The 25,175-nt window shown below is 40.1% G+C and overlaps 1 protein-coding gene across 5 annotated transcripts; it reads left to right on the forward strand.

Moving 5' to 3' along the window:
• Window positions 1-1,548: 1,548 nt before the first annotated feature.
• On the forward strand, window positions 1,549-24,272 carry LOC149289268 (LIM and senescent cell antigen-like-containing domain protein 1). 5 transcript variants are annotated; one of them, XM_089490815.1, is made up of 10 exons: window positions 1,549-1,655; window positions 11,883-12,042; window positions 14,806-14,872; window positions 15,291-15,411; window positions 19,580-19,729; window positions 20,266-20,416; window positions 20,853-20,945; window positions 21,254-21,302; window positions 22,237-22,312; window positions 24,158-24,272. In XM_089490815.1, exons 1-10 carry the CDS (start codon window positions 1,549-1,551, stop codon window positions 24,270-24,272), a joined length of 1,089 nt encoding a protein of 362 aa, XP_089346941.1. The 5 variants fall into 5 exon arrangements, with proteins under 5 accessions (XP_089346941.1, XP_089346943.1, XP_089346944.1 ...); XM_089490817.1 differs by lacking the exon at window positions 1,549-1,655 and adding an exon at window positions 1,899-1,921; XM_089490818.1 differs by lacking the exon at window positions 1,549-1,655 and adding an exon at window positions 9,666-9,673.
• Window positions 24,273-25,175: the final 903 nt, after the last annotated feature.

Consider the following 25,175-nt stretch of genomic DNA (forward strand, 5'->3'; position numbering starts at 1 on the left):
TGTGTTCTTCATTAGTGGGGCTGTCCGGGACACTTAACCGTTCCTGTAAAATAACCAGAAATAAAGTTCATCTATTATATCCTGCAACATATTTATAAGTTACTCCTGATGTGATTAGCTATGCATGTGGATCCATTTTTTATGCTACTTATAATAAACATTTAAAAAAATAATCCAAAAAAAATTTACTTACATCTACAGTCATGCTCAAAGGTAAAAAAAGTCAATGAAAGTCCTCTGGTTTTTCAGCGTGTTCCAGTAACGGTGGTGTGTTTACCTCTCTGGTCCTGAATAGTTACTATTAACATATGTGACAGAGTAACTGATTTACAGCTTCTATAGAAATTGCATCTGTTTCCAGGAGCTCGAGGTTTCATCCCAATTGCTTGTTACAACAGGTAAAGGAAAGGGGGAGGGGTGCCGTCGGAGGTGCTTTCATCTCCAACCCTAGAGAGAGGTCATTGGAATGAGAATGGAATGGTGGCTGTTTGTGTAAATCGTTAACCTGATCCTTCTTAAACCTGAAGGCAGTCACACGAAATATATGCTTGCCTGTATCTTACGTAATTGTTAATATCGATGGGCTGTTACTGAACCCTTCGCATTATAGTGTAATGGGGGGGGGGTTCCTGCTCTGATGGTGACAGCGCTACGGAATCTGCTGGCACTATGTAAATAAATGGAAAGTAACCCATGAGACTTTGCAAAGATATCCGGGTCGGAAATCCTGCTGCATGGCAGAGCTGCTGGGTTCCAATCGTGATCTATATTTCCAGGCTCAGTGTGGTCCCTATTTTTGGCCCTGGAATTCATCCACGGAAGTCTGGATCTGATCATGTTGTGTTCTGCTGTACCATTTATTACAAACATCACTACAACCTATTGCCTACTATATAAACAAACCTGCCTCTAGCCATTGTCTCGTGTAGATAGTCTTGCTAATATATCCGGGTAGTCTGTGCGCATCTAGATCAATAGTAGTAGTATTAATTAAAGTGTATACTATATTATTTAAGTATTTCAAGCTGTCTTATTCTAAGATTGTGTATATGGTGTGTACATCATGTGCCAGCGTGTGTTAGAGAGCCAGGCATCCACAGCCACCCTGTTGAACTGAATGGCCGTGGTCATTGGCACCGGGTATGATCGTGTGTCGTGTGAGCGTTGGTCAGCCCTGGCAACAATAGTCTCGTGGCCTCTGAGAAAGATTAGTGCTTTAGCATAAGTGGGTGTCTGTCCATTTCTCACAACAATGAGCGATTATGCATGCTTAGTCTTTGAAAGAACAAAAGACCCAGCAAGCCCGCCTTGAGCTAGCCCTTCGGATAGCTTCCGTGGGCCATCCCATAGGTGTGTGAGCGTGATAAGGGGAGCGTACCGGAGTGGCCTTTGTGAAGGGTGTGTGCTAGTGAGAAACAGGAAGACGCTGAGTTACTGCCTCTGGCACACGGTTCTCGGCATATACTACCGCAGGTGTGCAAGCACACGACACAGCTGTCTTTACAAGCCTGCTTCTCCATTAGAATATTTAACCGTCTCGGTACAAATATGAATGCATTGCAGCTCAAGGAACTGTCACAGTCAGATCTGTACAGGAGAAGGAAGGAGCGTCCGGACAGCTTGGGTCTTCATTGGATGAACGAAAGCAAACTGGGGTGAGCTTACAGCCGCTTTACTAGTTAATTCATATATTTATTTATGTGTGTGTGTATATGGAAGTGTGTGTGTGTCGGTAAATAAACTGATGTATATACATATACAGTCACAACAACATATTCTACATACTAGAGTAGAATTAACTTTAATTCAAGAAGAATGTATAGCTGTGCTTTTTCTTTTAACCTTGCGAGAGTCAGAGCTCTGATATACTCCCTACAAAGCAAAGCATATCACTTTTGGCACTTCTTGAGTTAACAAGAAAGTTCAGTTTTTGTATGTGAAGATCGATTGCTTAATAACGTTATAAGAATCATGTGGACACCTCACAGCTGTTACAAATCAAGACTGTTTATTGACGTTTAGGTTTGGCTGAAATGCATTAGTGTTTTTATATATTGTATATTTTATAGTATATCATTTGCATTTCAGCTTGCTGTTGATGTAGGCATATGATAGATCCCCGGCGCTGTGGTGTTAGTGGGAAGTTAGGAATGTTATGTATCTCCGATAGTTCTTGCAGCGTCCTGGCCCTACCCCCTTTGTGTATTGATATCCTTGGTGCATGTCAGATCCTGCTTCTCGTATCTGCTCACAGGGCAGCCCTGCTGATTGAAGGGGTTTTAGACGCAAGAATGCAGTAGAGCTACTTGTGACAACACACAGGCACGGGCAGCTTCCAAGTATTCTCGCCGAGATCGCCTTGCTATGCTCCACAGGACGTCCTGCTGTGCGGCACACAAAAAATAATCCAAACGCAAAAAAAATTGTATAATTTAGATGTGTAAATGGCCAGTGGTGTCGTCCTAAGTCCCTTGGTTTCATTTATCTATTTTTAGCATATTTCTCTATGTAACATATGTATATAACAAAGCTGAGTGTGTGTAATCCAACACGAGCTTGAAGGCTCCATAACCCCAAGGTAGATGTTCTACAAGTGCTACTGTATGTTAATTGCGGAGCATCGCAAGTATTATTGTTCCGGGTGTGACTTTGTGATTTGTCAAGCTGTCTAGATAATCTACTGATCACTTTTGTTGTTTGTGGAGTTGTTTTCCTGAGAACGCAGCTGTGGTTTTTGTGACCCTTCAAATTTTAAGAACTTTCTGCGAAGAATAAAAGTGTAGTTGCCACAAGACAAGTTTCTCTTGGGCAAAGACTTCTTGGATGGATACTTTTTACACTCTTTTATACAGTCCTCATAGTTGTATTTCTACAATTGTAATTTAGGATCGTACTCACTAAACCGTAAGCTGCAGTGAGACAAACCATTTCCGTTCATCATTTTCTTGGTGTTTTGAAGAGTTCTTCCCCCAAGTAAGGCTTTCTTGAATGTCATCTCACCTGTTTCTTTCTATGTTATGGATGGACGTGCGCATCCTTGCAGACTGAACTTGCGAGGGTTATCTGAGCTGTAGTCCGATCATCCGTTGCAAGAAACCTGTGCTTGTTCCTTCTATAGATAGCAAGTGTATAGGAATTGGCAAAAAATCTGTTTCGCCTACGTTCCTAATAATGCAGAATATTTTTCCTGCATTGATTTGATTCTTTCAGCTTGTTTTTTTTCCCCTTCACATCAATAGAAGGTGATATGCCGCACACATCATATAAAGGTTTAAAATAGGGGGCCTATGCAACACGGGCAAGGAGAAGACCCCCTAACTGTATGTATCTTGCAGAATAAATCATTTAGGTGAATTTGTAAATTATTGAAAGAGATTGCGAAAAGAAACCTCTACCCTATCGGTTTGATGAAAACAGGATATTTGCTGAGCGGCGTGTGAGTCTGCGCTTAATCATTTTTGTTGTGCGATGTTGTATCTTGAATTTGCGGTTTCCTTACATACAGCTTGGAATTGACTTATTGAATTGTGACGTCTTTTCAGATTAATGATTTACCCTCCAGCATTAAAATGTTTTTATAAATTAACCTGCGTACCCGCTTAGATGGTTAATAGATTTCGTATTTGGGTCTGGTATGTTTGTGTGTATTCTTTTCTTCACCGTCGTCGGTATCAGAAACACAATTAGGGGCTTACGGAAATTAAAATGGAACCGGGGACGTAGGTAAGTGGGGTTACTGAAATGGGGAAACATAAATTGGACAGAAGAGGAGCAGACTGGGAAAAGTTAAAGACTTCAGTACTTTGGCTGCCTCACATTGAACCTCTGATTGATACTGATTCACAGAGTATGATTTAGTCTGTGAATGGTTGATATATATAGTGGCCACTTGGCTTTAAATATGAACTCTATTGTGAGTCGATGTTACAACTATACAGTGTGTGTTACTGTACTATGTGTATAGAAGACACTCTAAAGAAGTAACCCTTGTGTTCCTTGTGTATGGTTTGTCAGCCAGAGCTATATCACTGGCCGATTGAGCGGATCAGTCATTGGAGCATTCAATAGCTTTACTTAAGTCCTTTTAATATGCATTGTTCCAAAACGGGGAGGACTTACCAGCTCATGAGCACTGGGGTCGAAACAGACCCCCACTCCCTGTGTGCAACGATGCAGGGCTGCAGCTGACTGGGGGAGCGTACATTGCATGCAGGGAGATGTTTGGCTAAACACGTCTCCAGCACGGCAACTAACTAAGGGGCAAATGCGTATGGGGGGGTTCTGTAGAATCCCCCTCATGCATTTGTGAAAGAGATGCCACAAAAAAATGTAAATGGACCACACAGCTATAATATACATTAAAGTGCGTATGGTGAATGGTGTGCCCCTAAAGATTTGCTTTCTTTGCCAGTCATATTCTTAAATAGGTAACTATATATTTATGCGTCCAAAGGCACATATTTCTTCAAGACATAATGATAGCTGGACAAACTCATAACCGACAGCAGCAGGTACCTTGGCACCCTCGGTCTGTGAGGAAGTTAAATGCCATCATATTCTACTGCATGAGGGCCTTACATTCTCAAGAAGTCCACTGAAGCCTCAAGATTAGAAGAAAAGACTATTATTATTGAATGAAGGCATCAGAAGTAATGAAACTTTTTAAGCTCTCCATCTAATGTATCGGCTTGTCTTAGTCCGTCAGTTCTTGTTTTGTCGGACCCCTTGAATATATGTATTGTAAGAAGAGCTGCATTGTTGGTGCTATATAAACAAGAGATAATATTAATACCAGGCCCTCGCCCATATTGTCTCTCAAATTGATCTTTCACCCAAGGAGGCAAACATAAGAGAACCAGCTCAATATATGGGATCTTTAAAAATCTCAGGGATCTCTGTTAACAGGAAAACCCGTGATTAGGGCCTTTCAAGACGTATGTAGAGTGCTCCGCAAATAAAGTCATCTCACCCTTTACTGCCATTTACAGGACAGGGTATATGGAAACATAAGCAAAAAGCCAGTAGGACAGCTTTTGATTTCTAAAGCGCTGTAATGTATGATTTGTCAAATCAGGCATACTTGTGAACAATTAAAATGAGAGCTTCTTAAAAGTCTAAATAAATTCCTTTTAAAAATAGCCGCAGTCTACACGCAGGGCTCACCCCAGTGGCTTTGTAATCTAATGAAGACATGGCCGAGATCGGAGCACACGGTCCTTCCAGGACCCCCTGACACACACCACGTCGCCGGTGGCTTCTCGCGTTCACCAGCAGATTTCATTTAAACGAAAGCAAGACCTCTTGTGTCTGTAAACCCCAGTGAATAGCTGCTGGGTAATAAGGCATGGCACGTGGGAAAGAAGACAACACGCTTACTGAACCCCCGAGGCTACAGGAAAAACCCTGTGGATGAAACCGGCTTTGAACACATTACGGTTGTGAAACAGGAAGTGATGCAGTTCCCTCTGATTTCAGTGACTGTGTGACAAGGTTAAAATGTGTCGCCATCATTACTGACTCAGACACACACACGCTTACTTTGACGTTCAGATATTATGTGGTGGAGTAAAGTATTGTGCCTCAATCACGTTAAGGATATTATAATGAAGAGCTTTGTATTTGCTCTTACCACAATCCGTTTTAAGCTCATGTAAATCCTGCGTAGGAGAGGTTACTTTATGTGATCATCACTCATTGTTCTACGATGAGCACATTATCTGCTACAATCTACAGCTCGCATTAACGGTATTGAATGTAAAAAATGCTTCCGCTGAGGTTTTAGACAGCCGTGAAATTAATAAGTAGGTAACCCGTAAACAGAATGTGGCTCTCAAACCAGAGGATGAAAAGGTAAGCAGAAATAACATCATGCTTTTAGTAAGGAAGTGTTTAACTCCTTAAGTACCAGTGATGCACCAGGTACCTTATCTCCCTCGGGGATCAATGATGTACCTGGTATGAAATGGTTAAAAATGTGTGCTGCAGAATCACAGGAGGAGACTGTCTAACACAACCTGGTCTTCCGTTTGATAGGAAGATTAGATTGCAAGCTCTGAGCTGTCAGATCCAGTATAAAATGGCCTGCATGAGCACTGGTTACACGTGAAGCATTTGCGTTTCCAAATGGAATTTTAGGCTTTGCCTTCCTACAGTGTTAATCCAGGTGTGATCTGCAGATGGGGTGATAAGAGGGGACAAAAGAATCCAGTATATTAACATATATATATCTATATATATATATATATATATATATATATATATATATATATATATATATATATATATAAAAATACTTCCCTGTGAGGTTTCCAAGTAAACCTCGGTGCCCTATAGGTGTAAATTAGCCCTAATTGTTGGTGATATATAAATAAAAGAAAATAGTCTTAAGGGATTAAAATAATTTCTGTGTATTTTTATGAAACATAACACTTTTTGCTACAAAGATGCAGTGTTTGTGATGTCCCATGCCCTGACCATTTGCAATCATCTGAGTTTGCAGTGTCTCTTGATCATTATCTTTATTATTTCTCGATTTACATGGCAGCGTCCTATTCCTCAGAGTTGTACAGTGATTAAACAGGACAAGTATGACATCACATAACAATTTTTGGATTTATGCAAACAAAGGGTGAGTTGGCCCTGGCCAAATGAGTTTCCAATCTAGAAAATGCCTTCACAACAGGTGATAATACGCTGGGACAGAGGGGGGTTATTCACTAAAGGCAGGAGATTTTGGAAGGGGCCAACACTGACAGGTCTCTCCTGCAGGAAGGGTTGAACTCGCCCTGCATAATGTATAACTCAATGGACAAGGAGACCTTGAATCTCTCGTTCCTATTTTAACTATACAGTAGACGAGACCAGCCAAACTATCCCTGCAGCAGAAGCTCGCTGGGGTTGTCCCTTCACGATGTGTAGTACAAACCATGCATTTTCTAAAACTCACTGTATTACACCTACCTATCCATGTTTGCTTGGAAGACAAGAACAAGTGGCTTCACAGGAATCCTCTAAAAGTTGCCCGTGAGGGTGTTGTGTGGGTTTCCCCACCCCGGCTTCACCATTTCAGTCAAAGGTCAGACTCTGTGTGCAGTCATTGCTATAATAAGTATGCAGTTCAGTGCCAGACAGTCTGCCGTAGACAGAGTATACATCCCTATAAGGATTCTCATGCTCGCTAGAGGATTTCCAGGACAGGGGGTTGGTTTCTTATTGGGCAGTTAATTGTAGCTCCTGCTTTTCCTCTTCTTGACATATTGTTGTTACACTGTAAGGTGGTGGCTGCGCAGGCTGCATTAACCATGTCCCTTCCATACGCTGCATCACAACTTAAGGAACTGCTGCACAACAATTAAAGTTGTTAAGGCCAAGAACTGTACAGGTTGCATGTCACCGATATCAAACCAATCAAAGCACCTATAGAACATAGGTATAACGTAAATATGTCGAACAGATGTGCCCCACAAGAGGAGCCAACCCGCATGATGTTCAAAGAAGTTCCAACAGTCTATGACATAAGGAAGACTACACACGCAACAATGTTCCCAGCCTAAATGTTCTTTTAAGAGAAACAACAACAAAAACGCAAACCAAAACATGGAAAATCAGCTAATAAAATAACATTAAACCAGTCTTGCATTCTACCTCCCTTTCTGTAATTTTTGGCCGTTAAAATGTCCATACTGTCCGTCCGAAGTCTGTCGCCGTCAGTCCCTAATTCCGTCAAATAAAGTATTCTTAGAGCGCTACAACAGACATTAAAGTTTCTTCCCAACAAGAAAAGGAGAAATGTTGCTGCTAATTTAATGTGGCGGCAGCTGCTGCACACTTCATGGAGTTAATGGGGTTTCTTTAAAGCTTGCTCTGTTAAAGGTTAAAGATTGTATAAAATATAGAAAATGGGCCTATAAAACACAATGTTTTCCTGTGAGCAGTGTGATTGTCACCTTGATTCATGAAGTCCGCTGCACGTGAGTTCCTCTATGCTCAGATCTTAAACTGCACCTTTTAAACATCGAAGACCTTTTGGGATGGGTCTGCCACATGCCAAGTCCTGCTTGTCATCACCTTTTATATTTGGCGCACAACCATTGATGACTAATAAAAATAAAAAGACAGACTGGATTTGGCACCTGTACTCATTTGGAAAACAAGACTGTTTTTTTACTTTATTTATTTATTAACTTTTTGGTGTTTTTAGTGAAAGGAACAAATTCTGCTAAATACCAACTTTTCCACCTTCCGTGAACGCTCATACAATTTTAGTTTTATTTGTTGTTTTTTGTCGGAGGCATTTACTTTTTTAAGTGACTAAGCATCTTAGGTGTAATTTTCCTAAACTAAAGTGTATCTTTTTTTTTTCCTTTGTTTGCTCAGGTGCATCCATTTTTGAAAGTGATAATGATTTTTTCTTTAAATGGAACAGCATCTTTAAAAAGTAAGCAAGACTATTAAGTCCTATTAAGTTAGGACCCTGCAAAAACATGTATACATCTTAAATATATTCTTATTTTCTATATTTTAAGGGAATTTTTTGAATTGGCAGATTCAATTCGACTCTACCAAAACATTCCCAGGGCTCTGCATTAATTTCACACTCTAAGCAAATCAATTTAACCAAATAAGAACACAGGAACTCTTGAAGTCTTTTACATTTCTTATAACCTGTCGGTGTCCCATGACAAAGGACCGTTTTCCATAGTTAGAGTAGTTTCTGGGTTTGTGCGTTTGATTGTAGTAGGAATGGTGATTCTGATGCTGCGTTTCGTTATTAAGGTGAACCATTCAGCAGAGTGGGTAGAACAACACTTTTTAAAATATTTTAAAGGAAACCATTTCTTGTTTTGGTTTTTATTTTAATCTAACAATCCGTTTTATGGGCTGTTGGACTGCATACCGTTAAATACTTGGTCTTGTGCCAGTGGCTCTTATTGGAATTTAAGGAATGGATTAAATACCCATACCAGGACTGCAAAGCACCAGCTTTTTGATAAAGCTGTAGGTCTTATACTTAGTGTAGAGAAAACATCCTAACGTGATGCACCAGCATATATCTTTGCTTACTGAACTTCGGCAATTTGGGAATATAAAGGGCAAGGTGTGGGTCATTTGAACCTGTGCTTTACTTTCTTTTGCTACACAAATCTGTTTAACAGTATTGAGACCCAAGCTGAAACGTTGGCCTATACTTGCATATTTTGTTTTGTTTGTTTGTTGTTTACATGAGGTATCCGCACCCCAACATATGCCTCTCTCAAAGTAATATAATTCAGCTAGTGGCTCCGAGAGGAGACGGATTACCTGTTTCTAGGAAGATGACTGACTTGATTGATTGAGATAAGGCTCGCAGTCTATTTTAGAGTCCCCATTCTTCTCTAGAGAGCCTGAACTATGTTAAATGCAGGACCCCTCAGCAGTGGTTTGCCCTGTTAGCATGAAGACGGCTCTGATTATTTATCACAGTTCTATGGTGTAGTTTCCACTCTATGGAGGCAATGGAATTCTTAATATCAACAGCTCCGAGTCCCACCTATCACAAATGACGTTCTCTATTCCATAGCCTTAGTTGGAATCTGTGCTGTGGAATGTGGGCAGCTCTGTAATGAATCTCTGGATGAGTCAGGCCAAAGCAGCTCGAGCCCTGGGTGTAGTTTGGAGCAGAGCTTTCCGGCAGGCAGGCAGAAGCCAAAGTCACCTCGCTGGAGATCTGTAGGATTTAGCCAAGCCAACAGGATGGAAATTCAAACCAGGATCCACCAAGATATACCTGAAAACGGGGAATTAACAACTGTGGAAGTTCCCAACAATTACGTGCCCCACGAAAGTGGCGGCGAAGATGAAAAGCCGGTGTCAAACTTGCAGAGGAGACGTAGCGATGTGAAGGTGTACAAGGAAATTTGTGATTTCTATGCTAGATTGTAAGTGGAAATCTTTTCTCGTGTGGATAATAAGTTGCTATGTATGATGCGTTGGTATACGTTGACCTCTTGGGAGCTAAAACCAATGCATGTTAATGGAAATGGCTGGGGGGGGGAAACTAATATTGGAAACAAGTGCCCCTTTGAAATGCGATGTCAAACACAGCTGCTCTTTTCATCACTGAATGCCGTACGCTTTGGGCTTCGATTTCTATTCTTTTTCTATTATAAAAGAGCCCTTGACCTGGTCCCCATAAAACCTCCTTGACAGCTGGTCCCAAGCTGAAATTAGTATTTTGTTCCACTTTATCAAGATGAGATTAGTTATTTATGGTGGAATACGCGCTTTGGGCAATACTGTACATGTGAATTACAGAATTCTAATGCTGTTTACTAATCATCGGTTTTCCTTATAAATGGTACGTCGCATTTACAGTTTACAGGTGCTTTGCCGAGCACTCGTCTTTTTTTGTAGACCTATGCAGTAGTTCTTAAGGCGCATTTACGTTCAGTATGAGGGGGTTTTAATATAGATGTATACTTTTCCATAAGCCTTGGGGATCCTCGAAGGACAGGTGGACATGAAGCTGGACTTTTTCCAAGCGCTGCTGAATGTTGTTATCTCTCCCCTGCCCATTATCTTAGTGCACACATTAGAGGTTTGAATGACATTACCTTGGTGGTTTATGGCATATTAGTGTTTTAATCACGTCTGAAAGGAATGCAAAGTGTTTCCTTGTTAACAAGGATGTTGCCCTTTGTGTTATATTTTTGAAACCATTTTGGTTGGTATAGTGTAACTTTCGGTTTCACGCTAATATATTCTTTGAAGTTGTCTCCACGTTAAAAGTAGCCTTCAGCTGTTCTTCTTCTTGCGGAACTGTATATGGAACCTTATTTTGTAGCTCAGCGAATCACAAATCCACTTGAATACAAATTCAAAAGGCAACAGTGGACCACATGAGAACATGATAACCCTTTGAGTGTCGAGTCACAATTTTTCCCGTGCTAGCCAGTGTTTATATTTGTGCTATAGTTGGGAGACATTCAAACACCGCTTATGGTTCTAAGCAATAACACACAGGGCCCCTTAAAGTGCTACCAGGTACATGGTTGGCACGCTAGCCCTTTTCTGCCAACCACATACAAAGCAATAATCAAGCTTGTTTTGTATATGTATTAACTGGTGGTTTTTCTGTCTTTTGATCCCCCTCCCCAAGTAGTGAAGGAATGAGTGTGTATAGTCTCTGCCTATGAGTTCAGGAATGAAACCGTTTGACTGCTTGGATACCATTTAGTGTTCTCTTCCTATTCATTAGCTATAATGTACCATTTCCACAGAAAAAAGGAAAACGCCAATTGTGTACAGAGGACACATTTTTATATTATGAAAGTGCATTACTTATTGGAGTGGCCAGTTTGTCTGGGTTTTTTTACATACATATTGTAAGATGTTTTTTTCTTATTCAGCATTTTTAACTGTATTTGATGATTGTTCTACTTGTGGGGTATATTTTATTTACCATTGCTGTTTTTGGATGAATAGGATTAACTTTGAGATAGGTAAAGTAAGTTCATGCAGCTTCATTTTCTACCTCAGGAGCAGGCATCATAACGACTCTTGTTCTATGAGGATTAAGTCATAGAACTTAAATTTTCTGTTTGTTTTTCTGAATAAAATCAAATGTTTGTTTTTTGTTTCCTGCAAGAAGATGACAATGTTTTGACATCATTTATCTCTATATGGCTAAGGCATCTACTGATTCAGTGTGTTTGCTCAGTTTATGGCCAGCATAGTAGCCGCTAACAGATTTTCAATCACACCAAGGTGTAAAAATAGCTGTGGTCAGGCAGCAGATGAAATATGTACTAGGTTTGAAAGTAACAAAGCCATCTGATTCAGGTTAAACTGATTTTGAATAGCATATCTACTGGTGTATGATGTCCATTTTCTTTCTTTTGCAGCAATATGGCCAATGCTCTTGCAAACGCAATATGTGAGCGCTGCCGGGCAGGATTTGCGCCTGCAGAAAAAATAGTGAACAGTAACGGAGAGCTGTACCATGAGCAGTGCTTCGTGTGTGCTCAGTGCTTCCAGCAGTTCCCGGAGGGGCTCTTCTACGAGGTAACTACCGACCACCCGCTCTGATCTTATAAACGTGTATCTGGTGTATATGTGAAAGAGCCACATGGTCCCAGAGCCGGCCTTAGGTGTTCTGGCGCCCTGTGCGAACTACTCCTCTGGTGCCCCCCCCCCGCCCCTTCAAACTATCCCCCCCCCCGCCCCTTCAAACTATCCCCCCCCCTCCCTACTTCTCCTTATCCTAACTTACCTTGAGGAGTCCTGCCGGCATTTCATGTTGAGCACAGGAATAGTCCGGCGCTCAACATGAGATGCCGGCACCGCGACGGACTCACGGAGCGTAAGAGGCTTCGAGCGGTTGCTGAGAACTTCACAAGCAACCGCTCGGCGCCCCTGCCCGGGACATAAATGAAAACATCGGGGGTTTTTTTGTTTGTTTTAACTTTATTTAACATCCTCCATGTTAAATAAAGTTAAAAAAAACCCCGATGTTTTAATTTAGGTGCAGAGGGGGCAGCTGCGGACCCGGTGGCGCCCCCTGGAGTGTGGCGCCCTGTGCGGTCGCACACCCCAAAGGCCGGCCCTGCATGGTCCCCAAAACATGTAATTTCGCTTTTTCAATGTATACGACTCAACAGCTTCAGCTTGATGGTGATGATGTGCCCTTCGTTTTGTGTTAGCACTTCTCAGCAGCATTTTTGTTAATACATAGCCCGGCCTCCCATGTTTGCCAGTGTGCAGCTCGCACAAGCGTGATGGGAAGTGATGTCTGACATGAAGAATGTGGACTGCTTGTGTCTCTGTATCCTGTGTGGGCAGATCCCCCTCTACTGTTGGAAACCAATGATGTAAAAATAACAAATGGCACAGCTAAGATGTTGCATGTGATGGAAGATTCCTGTGCTTGACTACTGGCTTGTTTGAAAGTCAGTTGATCATTTTAAAATAATACCCAAATTCAACGCCAAAAACCCTTCGCTAATGCCAAACTTAATTTCTCACATGAACGGACAAAAGCAGTGAAGTACACGACAAAGTAATAAAACCATAGAATGTGTCGGCAGATAAGAACCGGCCCATCTAGTCTGCTCAATTTCTGAATATGTTCCTTAGACCCTGGCTTATCATATATCTAACTTGGCCTTGTGCCTATCACATGCTTGCTTAAACTCATTTACTGCATTAACCATGTAGGCTGCAAGGATATGCCATGCATCTCCTACACCATTAGTAAAGTGATATTTCCTAATGTTACTTTTAAACCTTTCCCCCCTTCTTTTAAATATACTCTTGTCCTTGATTCTGTTGATTCCCTTTTATGTATTTAAATGTTTCTATTGTATCCCCCGTCACATCTTTTTATTCCAGGCTATATATATATATATATATATGTGTTAAGATCCTTTTACCTTTCCTGGTAAGTTTTATCCTGTAATCCATGAACCATTTTAGTAGTCCTTCTCTGAACTTTCTCCAACATTTCTATATCCATCTGGAGATCCGGTCTCCAGTACGGTGCACAATACTCCAAGTGAGGTCTCACCAGTGATCTGTACAACGGCATGAGCGCTTCCCTCTTTCTACTGCTAATACCTCTCGCTATACAACCAAGCATTCTGCTAGCATTACCTGCTGCTCTACTGCATTGTCTGCCTACCTTTAAATCCTCAGAAATAATTACCCCTAAATCCCTTTCCTCAGATGTCAAGACTATCAGTTATTCTGTACTCTGCAGAACCTCTTCCTCTATAAACTCACATGTATCAAATGACTCAATAGTCTTCTTTTCCTAACTGAGGTCCATTTCCTTCATTGTCATCTACAAAAATACTCACTGAGGCAGTCAGCTGGACCTTCATCCTCTTCTACATTCCTTCTGATTTTTTCTGATCCTTATTTTACTCTACTTTTCTTATTTATGTATCTAAAAAAACGTTTTGTTTTTTTTTTGACTGGGGTATTTTCTGTTCTGCATGTGTTTTGGAAGCTCTTATAACTTTCTTTGCTTCATTCAGTCTTATAGATCTGTCTATCTTCCTCACTCTGGATTTTTAATATGCAACCTTTTTTTTTTTTTTTATTCTTTTTATTTTTTACTATTTTGGCGAATTCTGCGAAGTACCAGTTGCTCTTACTGACAAGTCTAATACAATTTTCTGTTGCCATCAATAACTAAACTTTTAAATAATTTAATTTCTTCTGGACTGTGTTTAAACACTCCTTTTACAGAGTTACACAATTCAAAATTAAGTTTTCTTCTCTGTGTGGTCTTTGCGAATGACATCAAACATGACGTAATGACAGTTTTTTGTTTTTTTTTTATGTATCACCCTCCTAGAACAAGGGGTGGGCAAAGAGAAGGGGGACATGCCCCTAGATGACCCCTCTTTGCCTGCTTATTCTATTTTTATATACCTATATAGATTAGGTTAAAATAACATATATATATATATATATCAGGTCTCTGCCGCCAACAACTTTAAATGCCGATAGAACTCAATCTAGCCCTCTATTTTGATGGCAATATGTGCACAAGGTTTGTCTGTAGGTCTGACAAAAGTCTTCATAGCACCGTATATATAGCGCAATATTTTTTTTTTTCTTTCTGCAATTTGGTTTTCAAAAAGTACCCTACAGGCTTCAAAGAATCCCAAATTGCAGACAGTTTGCTACAGTCAAGAGTTATGGAACCTTTGTTCAAAGTTAAGTATTGAAAGCAGTACGGTTTAGTTGTAGGTAGGCAATTCTTTTGCTGTAAATACCCGTTCCTACGTGAGTTCTTTAAATTTCTATATTTTCTTTCAGTTTGAGGGAAGGAAATACTGTGAGCATGATTTCCAAATGCTGTTTGCCCCCTGCTGTCACCAATGTGGTAAGTATCATATGTACAACTTAGTAAATTATTTTCATTCTTCAGACTAGACGTTTGCTCCCCGTATAATATTATTGGCATGCCATAATTGTTTCAAATAAGTGAAATCTAATCAAATCATAACAAATGTGCTTGTTCTGATTAAAGGACCTATTAATTAATCCTGCTCCCTTGGTGAGCTCCCAAGAACAAAAAAATAAATAAAAATATGCTGAATATCTTATGCATATATTAATGATCAATTCATTTATAAAGTGCAAGATTAAAAATCTATAGCAGGCCTTATTTATAGAGAGAAACTGATCCCTGTCGAGTAGTGCAGCTTCTATGCATGAGTGTCTACATCGCAAAGCACACAGTAGATTTTTCCGTAGTGTGCCAGATACCGGTTTCCAACGTGAGATTTGTTTGCTTACAGGTGAATTCATTATTGGCCGTGTTATTAAAGCAATGAACAATAGCTGGCACCCAGAGTGTTTCCGCTGTGATATCTGCGACCAAGTTCTTGCAGACATTGGGTTTGTTAAGAATGCAGGCAGGTGAGTCTATATTAAACCAGAACGTCACGAATGGGATATGTGACATGCATGGATATGGTTCTCATCGGAAGCTAATTGTGTGTGCAAGATTTGAATTGGCAAGGACTGTTTGCGGTATTTAAAGAAGAACACACAAAAAAACAAAATTCTCAGGTCTATTCACTAAACAACAAATTGGAGAGAATTTAAAGGGATGTGGAACAGAATCGCAAAATTGAGGCCAAAATAGCAGAGTTGGAATTGACATTTTCTCAACTTAGTAATGTGCTGCTTCATGAACAGCCCCTGTGTTTTAGTCCCCCAGACCCTATAATCCGCCCCCCCCCTCGACTGGGTATGTCACGCACCGTCTCGCTCTGCTTGGAGGGCCAACACAGTGTAACGGAGTCTGTCCCTTTAAACAAAAAAGTACCGTATTTGCTCGATTATAAGACGAGGTTTTTTTCAGAGCAAATGCTCTGAAAAATACCCCTCGTCTTATAATCGAGGTCGTCTTCTAATCAGACCTCAAAATGTCCGCTGGGGCCATGCTGCTTACCGGGCTTTGGTCGCGAGCAGCAGGAGAACAGGAAGCTAGAAGAGTGTCACATAACTCTGCCTCCCCCTCCTTCCTCTGGGGGCGGGGCCAGAGAAGTTGCTCGCACAGCCGGGCCCCTGCAGAAGTCTTCCAGTGAGAGATCTGCAGTTCAGGTAAGGGGGTGGGGGAGGGTTTCTGAGTATGTGTGATTAATGGAATGAATGAGTATTTAAATGTTTGTGAATGAGTGTGTGTTAGTATGGATGTTTAAGGGGGGTGGTGGTGGTGGTAGCATGGCATAGGGAGGCTGTACTCAGACTCCTATCATCCCCAGGTTCCAGCATGTACTGGCTGCCTTGGCTTGATAGGAGTGTGATTGCTGTTTGCAGTTATATATATACCTCCAGAAATGCCTTTTAACCCCCTATATGGCACTCTGCCCCATGATATGCCTTTTAACCCCCTATATGCCACTCTGGCATATAGGGGATTAAAAGGCATCTCATGGGGCAGAGTGGCATATAGGAGGGTATAAGACATTTCTGGAGGCAGAGTGGCATATAGAGGGTTAAAAGGCACATCATGGGGCAGAGTGGCAAATAGGGGGTATAAGGCATTTCTGGGGGCAGAGTGGCAACCCTGGGGGCAGATGTGCATAACTGGGGGGGCAGGTTGGCAAATAAAAGGAAATAAAAAAATATATATATTTTTCTCAATCATAGCTTTTATTAAATATGAAAATATTGTTTACATGAATTAATATTTACTAGTAAAACTTTTTTTCCTATAGGGTAGTCTTATATTCAGGCTTTTTGTTTTTTTCCTAAATTTATATTTATATTTTGGGGGGTCGTCTTATAATCAGGGTCGTCTTATAATCGAGCAAATACGGTATATAAACCTGGGCAGCGTGGGCCTAGTGTTCCCAGTTGCAGGCCTGCCTGCGAATAAGAGTAGAATTAAATTAGTAGATGTTTGGAAACCGCTGCAGTTACAAAGTTCAGTTATACTCAGAGGGGGGAGATTGTAGAAGATTAAATGGGAGAGGGGTATTTTTTTTGTGGGGGGGTTGTATTTTTTTTTATTTTTTTTTTAACCCCTTAATGACAATTGCCGGTCCTGGCACGGCACGGAAAAGCATGTGCTTTACGACAATTGACGTGCCAGGACCGGCACGCCTTTTAAACCCAAAAAGCGTTGCTGAATGCCTCGACCTCGAGGCATTCAGCAACGCCGCGATCGGCACGAAGGGGCCATCTCTGGCCCCTCCACGGGGCGTCAACATCCGCCCGTTTTAAAAGCGTTTAGGAGGCGATCGACGATCGCCTCCTAAACTTAAATGGTGTCGCTGGAATGCCTCGATCAGGAGGCATCCAGCGACACCAAACACTAACCTTTTGATGGGCTGTGACCGCTCCGGAGAGCGGTCACAGCCGCAGCTGCCGGCAATCTTCGCCATCAAGGAAGATGGCCGCCGTCCTGTAACAGGAACCACAAATTTTAAAAGTTCGCTAGATGGTCCAGACCATCTAGAGAACTTTGGCTCCACTTGCAGGTTGAATACAGGTACTGCATTCACCATGCAAGTCAATGGAGCCCAGCTTTCTAATCACAGTGTGATTAGTAAAAATAAATTAAAAAATAAAATAAAATTAATAATAATTAGAAAAAAATAGTAAAAAAACAGTAAAATGTAAAAATCATTTCCCACTGATGTCACTATCAGGGGAACCTCCAAGTTGAAAAAAAATGTTAAATTTTTAAAAAAAAAATAAATAAATAAAAAATATATATATATAAAAAATATATTTTTGTGAGCAAGTCCTAAAATTAGCATATTAGCTTAAAACAATTCTCGCATGGAAAGAGTTAAAATACTGGCATATTAAATGCCCGTGGGGTGTCTACTTTTAAAAAATGTATGATTTGATGGGGTAAATTGAATGGGCCAGGTTCAACAACGTCCCAATTAACACGGGGGGAAGGATGGCCACACATCTAATTTCCAATTAGAAAAATGCACACGTACCAAATGTGGCCTTTTAGTTCCCCCAAAAAATGACACACCCATGCATGTGGGGTATCACTGCACTCAGGAGATGTTGCTGAACACATTATGGGGTGTCGTGTGACAGCGGCATATACCAGGAGCTGTAAATTCATACATAAAGTAGGTGTGTGTGGGAAAAATACACACACAAAAATATTACTGCAAACTTTGAAAAAATGCTGGTGGTAAAATATGTGCATGCAAAGAGTTAAAATACCAGCATTTAAAATACCCTGTGGTGTCTAGTTTTGAAAAATATATGGTTTTGTTGGGCACACTGAAATGGCCTGGCTCAAAGATGTACCAAATAGGGCATGGGCAGTGGATCCCAAATGCCAAAGTTCAACATTGAAAAAAGCGCATGCCCCAAATGTGGCCCTTTTGCCCCAAAACAGCCAGGCAAAATCATTCATGTGAGGTATCGCTGTACTCAGGAGATGTTGCTGAACACATATTGGGGTGTTTTGTGATAGTGACATATACGAGAACATTTTAATTCATACCTGAATTAAAATGTGTGTGGAAAACCAAATGCAAAAAAATGACTACCACAAAGTTTGACAAAGACTGGTGGTAGATATGGTGCATGGAAAGAGTTAAAATACTAGCATTTGAAATACCCTGGGGTGTCTAGTTTTCAAAAATATATGGGTTTATTGGGCACACTGAAATGGCCCGGCTCAAAGATGTACCAAATAGGGCATGGGCAGTGGATCCCCAAATGCCAAAGTTCAACATTGAAAAATGCGCATGCCCCAAATGTGGCCCTTTTGCCCCCAAACAGCCAGGCAAAATCATTCATGTGGGGTATCGCTGCGCTCAGGAGATGTTGCTGAACACATATTGGGGTGTTTTGTGATAGTGACATAAACTAGAACATTTTAATTCATACCTGAAGTAAAATGTGTATGACAAAACAAATGCAAAAAAATGACTACCATAAAGTTTGACAAAGACTGGTGGTAGATATGGTGCATGGAAAGAGTTAAAATACTAGCATTTGGAATACCCTGGGCTGTCTAGTTTTCAAAAATATATGACTTGATGGGGTAAATTGCATTGGCCGGGTTCAAAGATACCCGAAATGGCACATGGGGGGAAGAATTACCAGATTTGGAAAAAATGGCTTTGAAATAGCAAAACGCTACCTGTACTTATTGCCCCATAATGGGTAGAAAAAAGCAAAAAAACATAAAAACATTGGGTATTTCTAAACTCAGGACAAATAGTAGAATCTATTTAGCAGGTTTTTTCATTACCTTTTATAGATGAGTAAAAGATTTTTCAACTAAAAGTTAGAAACAGTCATTTTTTTCTAAATTTTTCACCATATTTTATAATTTTTTTAATAGTAAATAATATGATACAATCAAAACAATGTCATCTAAAGAAAGCCCTTCTTGTCCTGAAAAAAACAATATCTAATGTGTGTGGGTTCAGTAAACGGGAAAGAAGAAAATTACAGCTAAACACAAGCAGCGCAGAAATGTTAAAAAGGCCATTGTCACAAAGGGTACAAAAAGTAAAATCAGCCTTTGTCTCGAAGGGGTTAATCCTGCATTTTATGACTCTGTTTTGATCTTTTTATTGTCATTTTGCAGGCACCTTTGTCGTCCTTGTCACAACAGGGAAAAAGCCAGAGGATTGGGCAAATACATCTGCCAGAAGTGTCATGCTATTATTGAGGATCATCCACTCATTTTTAAGAATGATCCCTACCACCCTGATCACTTCAACTGTGCCAACTGCGGGTAAGTGCGGGTAACTGTGGGATATTATCCTATTAAAATAGGAATAGGAAACCACATAAATCCAAATAAAAAGTTTAAAAATCAGATCAAAAACTAAACCCTCCTATATATAGGTTGTAGCCAAAGGTGGTATCTCTCAATGAGAGCAGAATACTTATAAGGTTCTGATCTGTCTAAAACTCAATTTTAATGTAAATATAAATGAACACAGATGCAGACAAAATTGCTAGGAGGAGTTTGATTAAAAAAAAAAAAGATTCTAATGCAAAATAAAGAATTGTCTGGAATAACCTATAGAATAAAATAAAACTTAATCTTCTTAAAATATAAGAGACTAATAAACCATTTGAAAGGGAACTCGTTTCCAAAAAAAATTGGTGCTGTTGCTGTCAATACACTGGGAAACCAGTACAACCCCCCCAGCATAGGCCATGCTTTTAACCCCGACAAAGCCACACGAAATGTGGGTCAGGGTGTAGGTAGCACACGCTTCCTTGCAGACAGAGTACAGCTCAGTTATGTACTTAACTTTTTAGAAAGGAACTCACTTCTGACGCCCGTGAGCTAAAAGGGGAGCTGTACTGTCTACCTTGCCATGACAAGATGGGTGTCCCTATCTGCGGAGCCTGCAGAAGACCAATTGAAGGACGCGTTGTCAATGCCATGGGCAAGCAATGGCATGTGGAGGTAAGAGTCTACAGTATTTGTTGGCCTTATTCCAAATGTCCAAATACACTTGGATTGACTCTGTGTCGTCAGAACGTATATTTCCCTGTAAAATAAATAACCCTTATGTGTCTGATTTGTTGCTCAGCCCACTGGGATTTGGAAAGTATTGTTTTATTAATTGCCCACCATCTCAGTCAAGTCCAGGGAGGCTTCACATATCACAACTCCTGTGATGCTCAACCATGGAAGTGGGATTACATTTGTCAGTTTATCGTGATTTGAAGTCCACGTTAATTATATACAGAATTATATCATGTATGGACCACCCAACCTGAATCCCTCAATACATTTTTTGGTGTTCTTTGCTTTGCTATTTGATGCATATAACAATCAGTACTGCCTTATTCTGTTTCTGGATATGATCTTCTTCCATCCTATTACCTTGTCATTCCAGCATTTTGTGTGCGCCAAATGTGAAAAGCCTTTCCTTGGGCATCGTCATTATGAGAGGAAGGGGCTGGCTTACTGCGAGACTCATTACAACCAGGTCAGTGATACACGGAACATGCCTGTCCCAGAGTAATATAATTCTAAGTCAGCAGTCCGTATGCAACCTATTTTTGTACAGATAGCGAAAAGTATTTTCTCTGACCATTTATATGTAATGTATCGGTTTGTCTTAGTCTGTCAATTCTCGTCTTGTCTTACACCTTGAATATATGTATTGTATTAAGCACTGCATAGATTGTTGGCGCTATATAAATTAAAGGTAATAATATGTATTTCACAAAATTTCACAATTGTAATTAAAATTATAAAGTGCAAACCTCTGTCATCTTTTCTCTCGTCCTCTAGCTTTTTGGTGACGTTTGTTTCCACTGCAATCGTGTAATTGAAGGTGATGGTAAGTAAAAATCTTTTGTTTAAAAGGTATATGTACACTGTCACAGCTTGTAGGATTTAAAATGGCTACAGTGGCCCGTATTTTTGCAATACTGGATTAGTTTAAATATAAATGTTTTCCATAAAACAATTCAATTTGTTCAGGGCGGAATGGCTCAGTTCATCCACGAATAAGGAAAAATCTATATATTAAAAAATATATATATATAATGGAAATCAGGACACACGTCAAAAACACATTTCACTATGCAGAATAGTATAATTTACACTTGCTTTATCTCTTTTATTGACAATTTTATGCGAACAGGCAGAAAGCTTTAGGTGAATAAGGACATTGCAAGCGCTTGTTTAAGTACCATTGATCTCAAGTTCAGGGTTGGGGGAGTTGAGGAAGCAAAAAGTATAATCTAACCCCATTCAGTAGGTTATCCCTTCAATAAATGACTGAAGTAGGAACAGTGCCACTAGTGCCACATCCATTCACACCTAGTCAGGGGAGGGGAGCCTAGAACATATTCAGAGGCTACCCCCATTCATAAATTTACTCTAGACTCTAGGTTCCCTCCTGACTAGGCAGCAATTTCTACTTCAGTGGCACTATTCCTACTTGAGTCTTTATTGAAGGCGTAACCTAGTTGTTTTTTTGTATTTTCTTGACCTTACTCTTTTCTATAGTTTTCAGTTTGGGAATTGTATGGAATGCCTTAAGGAACTAGATGATCTCATATGTTGTAGAAATAATGAATTAATTTGGTATGACAGATGTGAACTATAATGTTGTGTGTGTTAAACTATAAAAAAAACGTTTTTGAGGTAAAATGTAGGATTTATGACCTTGAATATAGATTAGTATTTTAATTTTGCCTCTGTATAGCCCACAGTAAGCACTCTTAGACATTTAGTAATTTTTGGTTTGATTTATTTAATTCCTACAGTTGTATCTGCTCTGAACAAGGCCTGGTGTGTGAATTGTTTCGCCTGTTCCACCTGCAACACAAAACTAACTCTCAAGTAAGTATATTTTTTTAATATTGCACAAAATAGGCAGAAAAGGCACAGGTTAAGAATCTTTATTTTGCAATTTCCTTCTTTAAAGTTACATGCTGGAAAGTTAAAACTGGTTATATTTACCATCATAGCTGTATTTTCTCCTCAAGCTAAGCAGCATCGTAAAGTGATCATGAGCTACCACGGACACTGTTCACTGAAATGCTTAGTAAGGGTGAAAAATATTGAGCGCTCCAATGTTATGTAGTATTGCTGATTAAGTGATTATTATTGTTTTATTGCGTTTAAATCCAGTTTGTCTCCACATCTGGTGTGACATGAAACACTTGATCTATAGTAAGATATTACTCATTTCGTTCTTTTTCTTTCTTTCTTCTGCAAAATCCCATTTTCCTTCTTTCTCTAAAACTATCAAAGGCACAAATTTGTTGAGATAGATCTTAAGCCTGTCTGCAAGCACTGTTATGAGAAAATGCCAGATGAGTTTAAACGCCGTCTTTCAAAGCTTGCAAAAGATACAAAAGACAAGGACAAAAAGAAAAAGGGCTCCTGTCTCTGAACTTTTTCCTTCTATCATTTATACTATGGGTTAGTTGCCTGCTTGTGTTTGTCACACCTTTACTAAACATGTGCAATGAGTGAGTTGCAGCTGTGGCTATCAATCATATCTCCAACTACCTTCTTGTATCCATTGGTTTTGTCAGTGACAGAGCTATCCAACAAATCTACTTAGCCAAAGCAAAGAAAACGGGCAAATGGTTTGCAAAAATATTCATGATCAATGAATATTTACAGTTCTCTATAAATATTGGAAGGATATAAATGCATTTCAGAATTTTACAGACAAACTGTAATGCGAGTGGCTGATCTCATAGAATGATGAACGTTGATGGCCCTGTGTGCGCCTTTCATTGAACACATGAGAAGTTTCACCGAACTCACATCTGCATGCAATGGATCCAAATTCAGTTCTGCAAACCAACCGGCCCACATTGTCCAGGTTGTTCAATAACTAGATTTAGATTTGATGAAATGTTGACAGCAGAACAGACACGATGGGTTTTAGCCCTAATATTAAGCAGTTCGGAGTAAGGTTGTGTGACTGAACTAGAGGATGAAAGGGCTCGTTTCAATTTCTGGAAACTACTGGAAAGTTGAAAAATCTGTTGGATCCTCTTCCTGAGGCTTTAGACATATAGGCAGGAAAAACAACCTTGCCTTTACGTGGACATCTGCCATGTTATCTTTGTAGTGCGAGAATTCCATTTGAGAGTATAAAAGTTTCCAAATCACCACATTCAGTGGTACCAGGTGTGTAGGATACATTTCTGACTTGATCTTCCAATGATGTGACAGCCATGATGACCTTTCTAATACAGTTGTAACTTTTGAGTTCGATATCTATGTGCTCCACAGTGACCATAGCTGTTGAGCATGCCGACTGGTCTTGGCTGTCGGTTCAATGAGTTCTGTCAATCAGCTTAGTCAGAGATGAGATCTTCCAAAAACGTGTGTTCCCAGATGACAAAGAACATGCAACGTGGAGTGTTGGGCTCTGACTTTAGTTTAATTCCAGAGGCTTGGGTTTTTTGTGGTGTTACCAGGGTTTGTGGCATGTTCAGCTCTTTTGGATAGACTAACTAAACTTCATGTGCTTTAAAACAAGTACAGCACACTGATCTCCTTATTGTTTGCATGAACAAAATAAGTTTGGGCACTAAAATTGGTAAAAGTCAAGTAGTATTTTTGTTTTGCTTGTGTGCAATTAACATGGGGGAAATGCTTGTGTGGGTTTTATTTTCTTTAAATCCGGATCCTGATTTACTCCACTCTCTTGTCTTTGCATAGGAACAAATTTGTGGAATTTGACATGAAGCCTGTCTGTAAGAAGTGCTATGAGAAGTTTCCTCTGGAGTTAAAGAAAAGGCTCAAAAAGCTATCTGAAACCTTGGCAAGAAAGTAAAGAGCTTCCACCCTCCCCTGTGGAATGGAAGACCTGAAGTTGTGTACAGAATGCTGGGGAGAGAGATGGACACAGATCCTACTTGACTTTGTTCTGTTCACTGAGGCTGTTACCTGCACTAACTTTCACAGCAAAATAATTATCTGCATGAATACTTCATTTAACTGCCACAGGCTATTTATTCTCACCTCATCTTCTAAGGAGCATACTACTCTGTTGCTTTTTGTGGTACTTGCCTTGCTTTATCATGTGGTGGGGAGGGGTTTGCTGTGCCCATCATTCAAAGCTGCTAAGGACAGTTTCATGTTAATATTAAACATAAAAAGAGAGCCTTAACCTTGGGACTACAAATGTCAAAATGTACTAGGATTTCTGATGTGCACTGCCCCATTGCTCGATGGCTGAAGCATTACTCAACACTTTACTATACACGGTGACTCTCCCTTTATAGATCTGGCCCAGGAACTAGGTCATTAATGGCTTAGTGACATTTGTAATCTTTATCTCTACCGATATAGCTCTACAAATATTCCTAGCTGAATACGTTACATATTCATTATAGGGATTCTGCAAAAGAGGTGGGTTTACAGAGTTATAGAGCAGGACTAGCCGACGGTGATGCTACAGCTATCTCAGGATGGTGGGAATTGTAGTCCACAAACTGTTGTGCAGCCCTGCTTATAACAGGATGCCATATACCGCAGTTCTTTTGGAGGAATGGTAGCTAGTTATTTTTGGACTGCAGGGCCTGTCTGCCCAAATTCTGCTCCAAGTATGTCAGGAAGAGGAAACTGGCAGCCATACGCTTATTAAGAAAACATAGCTTTTAATAGTTAACTTGCACAACCAATGCAGAACTAGTGCCTTGACCCATGCAATGTGGAAAGCAGACACATCTCAAAT

The sequence above is a fragment of the Sceloporus occidentalis genome, unplaced genomic scaffold (genome assembly GCF_023333645.1).
Source record: "Sceloporus occidentalis isolate IW3139 unplaced genomic scaffold, rSceOcc1.0.p SCAF_47, whole genome shotgun sequence".
Taxonomy (NCBI): domain Eukaryota; kingdom Metazoa; phylum Chordata; class Lepidosauria; order Squamata; family Phrynosomatidae; genus Sceloporus; species Sceloporus occidentalis.